Here is a 13,557-nt window from a genome sequence, read left to right as displayed (position 1 = left end):
TTTTTTTTTTTATTATGACAACAGGTCGCCTTCATCTGTATTCTCATACCACTGGAAATTGCTTTTTTGTTAATCTTACAGGCATCATCCATAGGAGCTGCAATTCCAGCGTACACCTTTTCACATTCGAGGTTTGGAAATAAAAACATGCCACAGTCCCCAAAAAACAGACCCTCTAAAATTCCTAAATGAGACAATGAATGCAAAGAATTCGTCCGATTGCATCTGTTGATGATGTACCTTGCATTTCTACACTAATGCTGAGCTTTTCCTTCTGTGGACGCCTAGCTAAACATGGGTAGCTGTGTGTCAGTGTCTCTCTGAGGGACACGTTCTCATCATCGTCCTCAGAAGTCTCTAAAGCAGTGGTTCCCAACCTTGTTGACCTGTGACCCCTGCCTGTAAAGCTAAGCAATGTCTTCTTGCGACCACTCATCTCTGGTTGTTTCTGTACCAGTAGAGACTACAGAGTTGATTTTTTTTTTTTTTTTTTTTTGTTTGATGGGAATTTTTAGAGGCCTCAATAATAATGTAATAAAGCAAACCATACAGCAAAGTCTGGAAAAAAAACAGTGCAACTTTGTGGAGCAAATTTACTGCCACTTTAACAACCTTCATTTAAGATCATTTTTATAATTTAATTTCTTCTCATCATTATGACTGCTATATGCAATATGATCATAAGGTTTCTAGCCCATGATTGTGATTTATCTAATTATTTTTGACATATAATCTTATGATTATTAGAAATATTTTATTTATTAAATATATATTTTTCATTTGTGTGTCCTCTACTCACATTAATTTAACTTAAGAAGAAAAGTAATCCTTCCCTCCTTCCAACTCCTCATGAATCACTTTAACGTAATAGAAATATGCTCGGCACACCACAGACTTCCAACTTATTCATTCCTGCTTTAAAACAATTGTATAAGTTGGATTCAAGTCAAACTGAAATACCTCAGGTGTAAGCAGCTGAGGTGGCCCCGCACTGTGTCGGCAGCTCTGTGTAACTGAGGCTGCCTGTCTTGAAAAGCGGCGGCATCGCGTAAGCCATGGTATCTGCGTGGTGCGATAGCACCGGTCCTGCCCGCCGGCGCTGAGAGAGAAGGATGACATCATCTTTCTCTTCCGAGGCGCAGGCGTCCTCAGATTGGCCTCGACTCGCCGAGACTGGAATCAGCAGGTAGACAAAAGAGAGAGGGAGAGAGAAGAATGGGGGGTCCAGATGGTGAAGGGTGATGGATCGAGAGAGAGAGAGAGGGAGAGAGGGAGGAACGAATTGATAAAAATAAATATTTTTAAAAAAACACCACCACCAGTAATAAGTTGCGTCCTCAAAAGCAAGTATGCAAATTCACGACTGAGATATTTATTTGCTCACACATCCAAAAGACAAAGGAGGAAATCATAGTGATGGAGGGAGATTAAAGAGCGAATGAATGAGAGAGCGCGGTGGCTGCAGGAGGTAAAGTCGGGGTGGAGGACACCGACGGCAAATATCGGGGGGGGGGTGAGAAGGACGGACGGACAAACAAACAGGAGAGACAAAAGAGCAGTGCAGATTGAAATCTGAGAGAGAGAGGGAGAGAGAGACCATGGGGAAGAGTTGTGAGAGACGACAGCGTTGTAAGATGTTTGACTCGTCTGCAGCTCGCGGTTGCGGGTTATATAAAACTATCAGCGCGTCAACAACAGAACAGCCATGTGCTTTATTTATACCTGCTATGAAATTATACAGCAGGAAATATTCAAGACTTATTTCATATGTAAATGTCAAAGGGTTGTGGGTAAACCAGATGCTCTTTTGCATTTGCTTTGCTTTTGAGGCCCAAAGATTTGTGCATCTAAAGGAAAACACATATAGAAATGTCTATGAAGGCTCTTTGCTTCCCCTCTTTAGCCAAACTACTTCATTTTACACACGTGGCAACATTCAAAGCACAACCATGTCTTCTTCTTCCATCTCGTTCCTAACAAAGGAACAGTTCAGGCGTTAAACATTGGCCAGTGTAATTAGGAAGAACAGTGTTGAGTCTTTTTGGTAGAATAAATACTTTTCTTCTACTCCAATAAAATATGAACTGCGTACATAAAAGAGCTGTTCACTCGTATCATATTTCACGACAGTTCATTTAATTAGTTAACAATATTTTATGTTCTGCACAGCGTCATCCATTTTTAGCAAATTTAATGCCTTCTTTGCAACACCAAAAACAGCCTTGACCTGCTCTTTTAAAGGCTTCGTACTCAAATCAGAAGCAAGATGAATATTACATTGTGCGACATTTCTCAAAGCCCTTTTATTAGGACGCGTTATTGAGGAGCAGAGCTCATCGGACACCTGGTGAACACACAGAGCTCAAACCGCCCGTGTGTCGAAGTGGAATATTGTTAATAATTTGATCAAACGAGTGCTGCCCTACTTATTTGTTATTACACAGATCAGTCACATCAGCAACCACCAGCACAGCGTTTCCTCTATTCAACAAGCCGTGTCCGTTCAGTACAACATTAAGACCACCTTGAACTGCAACATAAGCAGAATAACTCAAGTTCAGCTGCTTAATTCCTACTAATCTCACTGGAATATTCACCTTTAGCCTGCATGCCCCCCCCCCCCTTCCTCGCCCTGAATATGATCTCCTTTTCCCTCCCTGAGCCTTGTGTGAAAGAGGCCGTCACATGACGTGACTTGGCTCTTTGTGGCAGCATGCAGGGGGGCAGCGGAACAAGTGACTGGGATTGAGAGCTGCTGTTACAGTGGGGTATTGATTCAGCACAGATTAAGGAGTGGGGGGGGGGAGCTCAACCTCCTATTTTCTCCTCTAGATTCCCTTATTTTACATCTTATTATTTCCATTTTTTCCTAGAACTCTTTCCCAGTCTCTCTCTATCTGCTGTTTCTCTCCCCCCCACCCCCCCACATGTCCCGGCCTCCCCCTCCCTTACTCCCCCCCCCCCCCCCCCCCTCCTCCTCTCCAACTTCTCTCACTCTTTCTCAATGAGGTATTCATGTGACCCACCTGCTGTCCGCCGCTTAGCGTTAGCCCAACTAAAGGGGCGCTCTGTGCTCTTGTTGGCCCGCGCGGTCGGCCTGCCTCATTCACAGTTCACACGCCTGCCTTGGCCGCTGCGTGCCCAGGGCACGAACCAGGCAGAAGGGAGGTGGGGGGTCGTCGTCGTCCAGTAAGGGTGGGTCTCGGGGTGGCATCGGAGCGCAGGCAGGGTTCTGTCGGGCATAGGATGCTGCACAAGGTTCCTGGATGCTGGTGCACTTGGCTAAAGTCGCCATCATGTTTGGCCTGAGGAGTTCAGGTGGAAGTTATGAGAAGATGCGGAGCGAGTACTACCTAGACGTGGAGAACCCTTTCTGTCCTCAGGTTGGTGTGTCAGGATTTGCTCCAAAAAAAAAAGAAAAAGATGGGTGACATTGCTATAAGACCTGTCAGTATGGTCCTCGTCTTAGATTCAATTTAATGATGTAAATGTTAAAAAATTGTCTTGTAACTTTTTTTTTTTTGCTCCATCTGACTTGAACACATTTTCGATCCTTTTGTGGTTGTGCGATCTATGCCGTGGCTGTGTAGCTGTGTATGTGCGATGGTCAGATAAAAGGGCTTTTGTTGGGCTCTAGTGGCTCAAGGATCTCACAGCATTTCTTTTTTTTAAGGTTCTAGTTTCCCATCACTGCTTTACAGTTTTGAGTGAATTCTGTTTTCAGTTTGTCTTGGAAAAGATGAAACAAATACATGGATCTATCAAATTGAAAAGGGACAGGGGGCATGCTAAAAGTTGCTTTTTGGATGCACACTATTTTTTAATAACCGCTGTGTATTTGTTCTATAATTTGATTTTTTTTTTTTTTACGGTCTGATTAGAAATCCAATATCGGGACGTTCACATCTCCTAACTTCTCCTTCTCCACAGGTGACCAAGCAGATCCACGAGCATGAGCAGGAGAGCGAGCTGCGGGAGCAGATGTCGGGCTACAAGCGCATGCGGCGGCAGCACCAGAAGCAGCTGATCGCCCTGGAGAACAAGCTGAAGGCCGAGATGGACGAACACCGGCTCAAGCTGCAGAAGGAGGTGGAGACGCAGGCCAACAACGCCTACATCGAGCTGGAGAAGCTGGCCAAGCGCCACGCCGTGCATTCTGAGAAGGAGGTGGGATTTGTGAGGGGTGTGGGGGTTATAGGACATGAGTGGACGCAGAAGTACAGTAATGTCACAGACGATCACACCGACCTACGTGTACCGTGCAGCAGTTGGGGGGGAGGTGGGCTTCAGGACATGATGCTAATTTTAACAATGATTCTATAGCTGTTGGAGGAACATTTTTTGCTTTGATGAAGCTCCAACCGTAGTCTTACGTTGAATGCTATGGCAAGTTTCGCTAAGTCTTTAAGCACTGCTGCCACCCAATTATACATAAGATGAAACACACGGGCCGAAGTGGGTCACAGAATGTCCCGCTCTGAAAACCAAGCTGCATATCTCTTTGATTAGCACGCAGCGCCTGACCCAAGACCAGCCAGGGAGATAGTATATCTGTTGAACCATACACAATGTCACATGTCACTCAGCTAAACCAATTAGTCACTAGATATTAGCTTACGTCAGAACACATGGCCTGAAAATAGGTTGTTTTGGCAATTAAATCTTCCATTTTTTTGGATAATGATGTTTTTTGTAATCTCCTACCAACCAAAATTTGCACATATTGCAATTTTCTTTATCATTAGCTACAACAGCTAATAACTTCAATCAACCAATCAGTGCCGTGTCTTTAACTGGCCATACAATAATATTAAATACATGGAAAACATATAAACACTTCACCAACATGACACTTGAGCTGCAACTAACTGTCATTTTCATTGTCGGTTAATCTGCAGACGACTTTATTTGTTCACTGTTTGGTGATAAACTTGGAGTCTGTATTTAGCTCCATGCTACGCTAACAGCCACTCGTCTCTGTTGTCCCACAGATGAAGACAGCGTTGACAGATGAGAGGAAGTTCCAGCAGCAGATCGTGGCCCAGCAGAAGAAGGAGCTGACCACCTTTCTGGATAATCAAAAGAAGCAGTACAAACTCTGCAAGGAGAAGATTAAGGAGGTGTGCCGCGTTTGTTGGTTTCCTTTTTTCCTCCTCAAGCGAGCCCCTTTGTGCGTCTCTCTCGTGTGTGACACTGTATGCCGTTAACTGTTGAATCAGCCCTCCTCCACACAAACATGCACATTCAGTACCACCAAGAGTGGTCTTTTGGAAGCTGTGTTGAGTCACTCGGCCTACTCACTGTGTACCTACACAAATATATTCACACCAGCAAGGAAACCCACAAATCCATACGCACAAGAGTATCATTTGTGTGCCTCCACAACCTTCAAGCCGAGCCCAGAGAATACTCCTGTGGGCTGGGAGAGTGATGCACTGTGTTTTCAGTTGCAAGATAAGTGACCAAAATTAGGTCAGTGCAGTTAAAAGAAAGCATCGCTGGAAGGGAGAGATATTTCCCACCAACTGAGGGCTATAACGGAATTAGACACCACAGAGAACGGGGATCAGGCTCATGTGTTAAGTGCATTAGCTGGAGTTGTAGATTACCTCCAAGCCCATGACAGAGAAAGAGAACTCATACTGAGGAGGGATGTGGCTTTTTTTTCCCCAAACCCTCCTCTGGCTATGAAAGTCGTTCCAGACAGACAGTCAATTGGAGTTTGCCAATTGGAGTATTTATTATCGAGGCGTTGTTCATTTTCACATTCAAAACATGCATATGTAACGCATAGTTTGGGCATTTTCTGCTTGCTTTAGATTATATTTGCTTGTCATATATCTACTGGTTTTAATATCTCCTCACCCACTGCCCATAAACCTATTAGCCATTGTCTTCATTTCACCAGTTAAACTGGCATATGCATAGACAATTACAACTTTAAAAACATATAAATGACCCTTGTGAGATAAACCTACCGATAACAGCTCAAATTTACAGCCTCACACTAATTGTGACTCTCCTCTGTCCTGTACTTGTCGAAAAAATCTCCTCTCATAGTAACTCTCGCCCCTCTCTCAGGAGATGAACGAGGACCACAGCACACCCAAGAAGGAGAAGCAGGAGCGTCTGTCCAAGCACAAGGAGAACATGCAGCATTCCCAGGCCGAGGAGGAGGCCCTCCTCCTGGCCCAGCAGAGAGTCTTCTACGACAGGAACTGCCGCGCCTTCAAGCGCAAGGTCATGATAAAGAGGCACGACTTGGAGCAGGAGCAGATCCGAGAGGTGCGGAGAACGTACATCCCTAAAAACATCACGTGAATAAATTATAAATGAACTTCATTTAATTGTTAAACGTACACCTGAAGTTCACCAAACCCCCTGTTTATCAGTTATTGTTTGTGATGTTGCCGTGAACAGGCCCAGTGTGATTATAACACCGACATATTTTTTTCCCCAGCACTGTGCTGATAATTACTCCCATTGTTCTTTATCTGTGAAGTGTTTCTTATTAACCATAAGAAGATTATTACAGAGTAAAGCAAGCCAGTAATGTCACAATCCGAAAAGCTGTTGTGTAAATCTGGATGAGGTCTTAGAATGTCCGAAAGCTTTCTGTGAGAAAACACACAAAACTCACGTTTTAGACGATCGTTTTAATGTTTTGGTAAATAGAATAACAGGAAGTGTATGAAAGATGGAGAGATATTTATTGATTTTTCAGCTGTTGATAATGTCAGCCGACGTTCTGAAACAAACAAAGAGGAAAATTGATTTCTACATGTGAAAGTGTGAATGTCACATTGAAAACAAGCTGAGCTAACAATGCTAATCAATAGCACCCACTGCAAGTCACCCGTAATGTCCTTCCTTCCTCCCGGTCCTCCTAGGAGCTGAACAAGAAGAAGACCCAGAAAGAGATGGAGCATGCCATGCTGATCCGCCACGACGAGTCCATGCAGGAACTGGAGTTCAGGCAGCTGAAGATCCTGCAGAAGCTGCGGATGGACCTGATCCGCCTGCAGCACCAGACAGAGCTGGAGAACCAGATCGAGTACAACAACCGGCGTGAGCGTGAACTCCACCGTAAACACGTGCTGGAGCTCCGGCAGCAGCCCAAGAACCTCAAAGTGAGTCGACGCTAGACACGAATACAGTTTCTGATCCGGGATATTATAGAAGTGGTGGTTGTTGTCAGGAGGTGCTTGAAATGTAAGGTAACGGTAAAAAACAACAAAAAAACTTGTTTGAAATGCCTGGATTCATTTTTAGATTTCATCTTGTCTCTTTGAAAACATAAATTGGATCCACCTCTAAGATGGCGCAAGCCGTGAGCAACGTCTTCTATATTTTGGAGAGATTTTGATAAAGCAGTGATGCAACGTGGATGTAACAAACTAATCTGGAAGAAATGGTGAAAGAACAAACAAAATGTGTCCCCTCTGAATGTCATTTCAGTTTTCATTTTGAGGATAACAGAGAGCAGAACTCTGATTTCTGCCCCTTGCTGTTTGAAACCTTCAACCTCCAGCAGCAGAACTGTTCCTATTGTTAACCACGACAACCTTTAAAATAAATTCAATACTCTTTAAACTGTCTCTTTTTCTGTCTGTGTCTGTCCCCTCCTCTAGGCCTTGGAGCTGCAGATCAAGAAGCAGTTCCAGGACACATGTAAGGTGCAGACCAAGCAGTACAAGGCCCTGCGCCACCACCAGATGGAAGTTACGCCCAAGGCCGAGCACAAGACGGTGCTCAAGGCCCTGAAGGATGAGCAGACGCGCAAGCTGGCCATCCTGGCTGAGCAATACGAGCAGAGCATCAACGAGATGATGGCCTCGCAGGCGGTGAGTGGAGAGAACGTTCACGTCATCTTTTTGTTTTTTTTGTTTCTGGACAATAATGTGTTTTGGACATTTTGTGATTAGACATTATTTAGGCTTTTGAAGATGATTGTGAGGCCTTTCTCTCCACCTTTTGCTCATGATTTCACTTTTTTTCTCCCCCTTGTTTGTCCTCATCTCATATCTTGTCCTGGACTTATATCGTTCTTCTTTCTTCCCCTTTTTATCTCACCTTTATTTACAATCTTTGTGTCTTTATGAAATCTCTAAACCTCCCTCCTCTACTGTCTTTCTGTGTCCTGTCTCTCCCGCTTGCCCTTCCATTTTCCTCCATCCCTTCGTCTCCTCGTCCCCTCCCCTACTTTTTGTCCTTTCTGTCTCTATTCCTTCCCTCTCCTCTCACTCTCTTTCTGGGTGTCTTATCAATGTACCTCCACCCTCCCCCTCAATCTACACCTCTCTCTCTCTCTCTCTGTCTCTCTCTCTCTCTCTGTTTCTTTGTACCTCCCTCCCTGTCGCGGTCCACGGTCGGCTGTGTCAGCTGCGTCTGGACGAGGCCCAGGAAGCCGAGTGCCAGGCCCTGAGGCAGCAGCTGCAGCAGGAGATGGAGCTGCTCAATGCCTACCAGAGCAAGATCAAGATGCAGACCGAGGCGCAGCACGAGCGCGAGCAGCAGAAGCTGGAGCAGAAGGTGTCGCTGCGACGGGCTCACCTGGAGCAAAAGGTGTGCTGAAGGAAACACTCGTCATTTCTTAAAAGAGCCATTTTGTTTTTTGTTGCTGCTCTGTAGGAGATATTGTTGTTTTTCTGCAGGTGATCAATACTGCCTTCTTAAATGAAACACAATGGACAAAGAGAAGGAACGAATTCCCCAAATAATTCAAGGCACACTCCTGAAAAGGCCTTTTTTAACATGGCTACATCTTTTTTTTAAATACATAAATTGGAGAGAATTTATTCCCTCTCATCTTCTGATCGAAACCTGGTATTTCACTTAAAAGACTCCCGCCAGTTTGAGTTTCAACACACGTCCAATCCTTCATTTATTTATTTATGTTTTACTTTAAACACAACACAGTTTATCCAAAGGGCTTTTTTAACAAAAAGAAAAAGTAAAATAAAAATCACAAATTCAGACAATTCACAAGACAACGTCAGGTTTCAAAAGAAAATAAAAACAGACATAAAGTTAGGTTAGACAGTTTAAGGCCAATGACTAAGATGTGTTGTAAGATGTTGTATATTTGAATAGTTAACTTGTTGGGTTTAAATATGTCTGATATTGTTGGGTCAGTTCGAGGCCACCGTCATTCAAAGGCTGCATTTCTTCCTGGTCTGCATGCAGATAAACTCCTCTTAGGCTTCAAACTAACTGCTTCTCAGACAGAATGCCACTTTCTGAATCCGACAACCTGCTCAGGTGTGCAGAGGGAAAGTTGGCCCTCAAATATGTGCGTACAACCAAAAGCAACAGCTGAATGACTTTGAGAAGAGACTGTCATCACGTCTCCTCTTAGGCTTTTTTCCACACCTTCAAATGTGGTTGGTTTAAAAAAACCTAGAAATATTGTTCCCTTAAGGTGTTGTTGAGACAACACTTCACACAAAATACTTTATTTAAAGCACACTGAACCTTTTTTAAAGGTCATGGATTACTTAAAACTCCCCATAAGACCTCATTAAGTGACCCCATCCCGCACAAGAAGACACAAACGGCGTCGTTTGAGGTTTAGAATGATCCTTATTTGTATTCTGTCCTCCAACATCCTGCTCCAGCAGGACTTACAGTACATCACATAAAGGAAGTAACGACGCCTTTTTAAAGATTCGAAGCATGCAGGTGTGTACACGTACACACGCGGGCGGTAATAACGTAGAAACATAAACAGTCCTACGCCTCAAAGCCTAAGCGAAGAGGTCCGGATACACATTTGCATCCACCTCAGCAGGCGGTGCGGGCATGAAAGGCGACCCAGACAGACACTCGTGAGTTCACACGGACACACACAGATTTCCCTCACCACAGGTGGGGATGACAGCGGCATGCCTTCCTGCGTGGAGCACAGAACCATTTCTCACCCACACACCCCTTATGACGGTGAGATCTCTACAGACGACAGTATGGTTCTCTTGTTACATTTTTGTCGTCCTCTGTTTGTGACGCGACACAATCGGTGCAGTCAAGCTTATTGTTAATTGGTCGTTGCATGCGTCCAGTGTAATAGATATACTTTCAATCAATTATGAAGTCATCTTAATTGTGACAACTGCAGCTTTGTTGCAGCTTTCATACTTTGTTACAATTTTATATTTCTTCGCCTACATTTGACCCAGTTGGATCAATCTGTGTCTCCCAATTTGGTTGCATGACACTCGTGATTGCGACGCATCTTTTATGGGACCATTCAGGCGAGCTGCCATGTACACCGATGACATGTGATGAGATTACAGCGGCCGAGTCCGCCTCCTTCCGAAGTGACCGACGTCATCGCCACAGTCTAGTAGACAGCACTCCGACAACAAAGGAAGAGAGGGTTTGAAATGCAGCCCCTGATCCAGTTCTGCTGGGCCCAGTGGACCTCCGTGGTGGTCTGTCGCCCCCTCCTGGCTGCATCTGGATCTGCACTACGGGACTGGGATGATGTCATGGTTTTAGAAGCACTATTGTCCTCCGGTTCGGCTCATGGTCAGAGTCTGGAGTTTTCTGTGCATGCTCAGTAGTTGGCCAGATTGCCGTATTGCGCCATGCAGTGTTTTGTCTGCACCTGTGTGTGTGTGTGTGTGTGTGTGTGTGTGTGTGTGTGTGTGCGCGTGTGTGTGTGTGTGTGTGTGTGTGTGTGTGTGTGTGTGTGTGTGTGTGTGCGTGCGTGTGTGTGTGTGTGTGTGTGTGTGTGTGTGTGTGTGTGTGTGTCGACTGAAAGATCCAGCAGACACAACCTGAGTAATGCAACTTGCCACGCCGACAGCTTCACAGTAATAAACAAAGCACATGAAAGTGTGCATCCAGTGGCTCGTGTCATAGTCAGACACATCAAGGATATGAAATAGCTACGGGGGGGGTCGACAGGAACATCATGAACACATTAAACACAGCATTCGTAAAGGTTACAAACTGAATGTGTCGGGAGTGTTGCTTTAACGATTGGCTGCAGTTTGTAATGTGGTGTATTGTAGTCCTTTACACTGTAAGGCTTTTCTCCTATTTGAGTCCGTCTCTGGCAAATACAAACAGAAATTGAATATTAGACCTTAAAGATTAGGTTTTACCCCAAACTGCTCTTAAAAAAAAAAAAGCTGTTTTTTAAAAAAAAGTCCCGACACACACTCGTGATTCACAGCCAGCTTTGTTATTCCTCACTGTGCTCATCAGGACTGTGTAGGCGTGCACAGACGCAGCTTGATTGGTATCTCTCTCACTGTTCATTGTGTTGCACCTGTTGGGACAGAACACCTTAAATGTCTCACATTGTTATTTTAATGGAGACAAAAGTCAGCTCCCACACACTGTCGACGCTTAAGTTAAATGTTTTCAGTTGTTGTGGGTCGGCCAAGCGAACTTCATCCGGCATCTCAAATAACACATTTTAGAATGATTTATTATATTGTTAGTCTTGGATTAAGTCGTGTTATATTGCTCTGGTCAACTATCTGCTTGGTTGTGAATTCATAAAGTTATTGTTTCTTTGTTTATTTTGGAGCTGCCGTGTGTTTGACCTTTCTATTTTGAGAATACATTTGTTCCACACTTGTTATGAAACATAAGCTTTAAAAAGTAATATATTTATTACATTACAATTGCATTTGGACTGTATATTTGAAAGATGTTGTGTCCACATCTGTTATGAAGTTTACGTTGCATACATAATGGTTTAACTGCAGGGTTAAAAGAGAATGAATATTGGATAGAGAATGTCTTAAAGCTGTTACACTTTGTTGTTTGCAAAACACACCTCAACCCGCATTAATGTACTTTAAAAAAAGAAAGACAAAAAAAACTTGGATTATAAAATAAAACCATTACGACCATCTCCATCATGGTAATTCCAACTAAATAAGTGAAATAAACTAATCGGAGATGTCTCCTCCAATAAATGAACCCTGAATGTCTCGTGTCTCCTGCAGATTGAAGAGGAGCTGGTTTCCATTCAGAAGGAGCGGACCGACCGCATCAAGCACCTGCTGGAGCGCCAGGAGCGGGAGATCGACAGCTACGACATGGAGAGCATGCGGCTGGGCTTCGGCAACCTGGGCACCCTGGACCTCCCCAAGGACGACTACAGATGAGGGTCTCTCGTGGTCCCCCCGGGGGCGTCCCGTCTGCCTCCGTGCACCCCTCCTCTCCTTTTACCTGGAGGTGTTCACTGCTGCTGGATCCCACAGTCAAACACAAAAAAGAAGAAGAAGAAAAAACAAAACCAGCTCCAGAATCAGCTCCCGTGTGTTTTCTGGGCCGGTCAGACAGAGTCCACGGCAGGTTTTAGTGCCCCCCCCTCCTCCACCACGACCACCAAACCCATCTGGACTTCCTCCCCCTCCTTGCCTCTCACGGTGTCACAAGATGGCAACCAAAAAAAACCCCAATATGCTGGGTAACTTCCTGTAGTTGTCATGTTTTTGTAAGAATAATGATAACATAGTCACAGTGTTTCTTGTGCAATGATGACACTTGTGTTGTTGGCAGATGGGAGAAGGAGGGAGAGCAAACAGAGGGCAGTTGGATGAGACCGTGAATCTCTAGAGGTGATTACTTTTTGGGTTCGGGGGGGGGGGGGGGTTGTCTCGAGCGATAAATCAAACAGCTGATCCTTCTGCAGCCGATAGTCTGAGCGGCATCTTTCAACACTTTTTGGTATTTATTCATCAGGACATTTTTATGGAAAATTTAAATAATTTGATACTTTGAGACACAAATATCATGTACATACAGGTACGCATACAATAAAGGTGAATTTGATTACCGAGGGAGGGCGAATCACGGTACTTGTACTGATTTCTCTGCACTGGCAGCCAATGTGAATAATACATGTGAAGTCCACCTCCAGACTAGCACAAAGGGCTTCATGGGGGGGGGCGGGGGGGGGGGGGGGGGGGACTTGTACTTTGTGTATAGAAGGATTTATGGAGAGCTTTTACTTATTTTCGTATTGTATTTTAACTGTCACTCAAATCAAAAAAGAATTTTTAAAGGCGCTTTTTTCCTCTCCCCCCTCCTCAGATAGTATTTGAGGTTCAGTCATGTTTCAATGGGGTTTTCATCTGATTTTTTTTTTTTTTTTTTTTTTTGGCTTTACACAACTCCCAAGCTGTGTATTTTCTTATAAACCAGACCAGTATGATGCTTTATTATTGCATGCACTTTCATTATTTTTTTTTTCCAGGTTAAAAGAAAGCATGAATCTGTCAGAGCTTTTAATTATATTTGTAAATAAAGTGCTCATCACACAAACTAAGGGCGTGTCGTTATGTCATTCCTCATGATCATCACATTCAGTGCGTGTTACAGCAAAAAGATAACACTAACAAACCAGGAGATAAAAAAAGATTGAGCATTGATTTCAATGTTCACACATCTCTGCTAAAGATCTCCAATCTCTGACCTTTGAGCTGAGAATATTAGTCACATATTAAACATTTAATCACTTAAACTGTGCAGAAGGGCATGACTGACTCCCGACAGCTTGAACTGTTCTACCAAGGAACACTTATAATATGACGA

The 13,557-nt window shown here is 44.0% G+C and overlaps 1 protein-coding gene across 3 annotated transcripts in view; it reads left to right on the top strand.

The window, feature by feature from the left end:
* Positions 1–13,287, top strand: part of taok3a (TAO kinase 3a) — a 63,952-nt gene extending 50,665 nt beyond the window's left edge. For all 3 annotated transcript variants that reach the window (XM_031848897.1, XM_031848896.1, XM_031848898.1), the window contains exons 15-21: positions 3,931–4,167; positions 4,992–5,120; positions 6,082–6,285; positions 6,891–7,130; positions 7,632–7,844; positions 8,383–8,565; positions 11,964–13,287. In XM_031848897.1, the coding sequence (XP_031704757.1) occupies positions 3,931–4,167; positions 4,992–5,120; positions 6,082–6,285; positions 6,891–7,130; positions 7,632–7,844; positions 8,383–8,565; positions 11,964–12,125 (1,368 nt within the window). In that variant the 3' untranslated portion in view covers positions 12,126–13,287. The remainder of the gene's footprint in view (positions 1–3,930; positions 4,168–4,991; positions 5,121–6,081; positions 6,286–6,890; positions 7,131–7,631; positions 7,845–8,382; positions 8,566–11,963) is intronic.
* The last annotated feature ends 270 nt before the right edge of the window (positions 13,288–13,557 follow it).

The sequence above is a fragment of the Anarrhichthys ocellatus genome, unplaced genomic scaffold (genome assembly GCF_004355925.1).
Source record: "Anarrhichthys ocellatus isolate YVR2014 unplaced genomic scaffold, GSC_Weel_1.0 scaffold9, whole genome shotgun sequence".
NCBI lineage: Eukaryota > Metazoa > Chordata > Actinopteri > Perciformes > Anarhichadidae > Anarrhichthys > Anarrhichthys ocellatus.
This window is presented reverse-complemented; position numbering and strand designations above follow the sequence as displayed.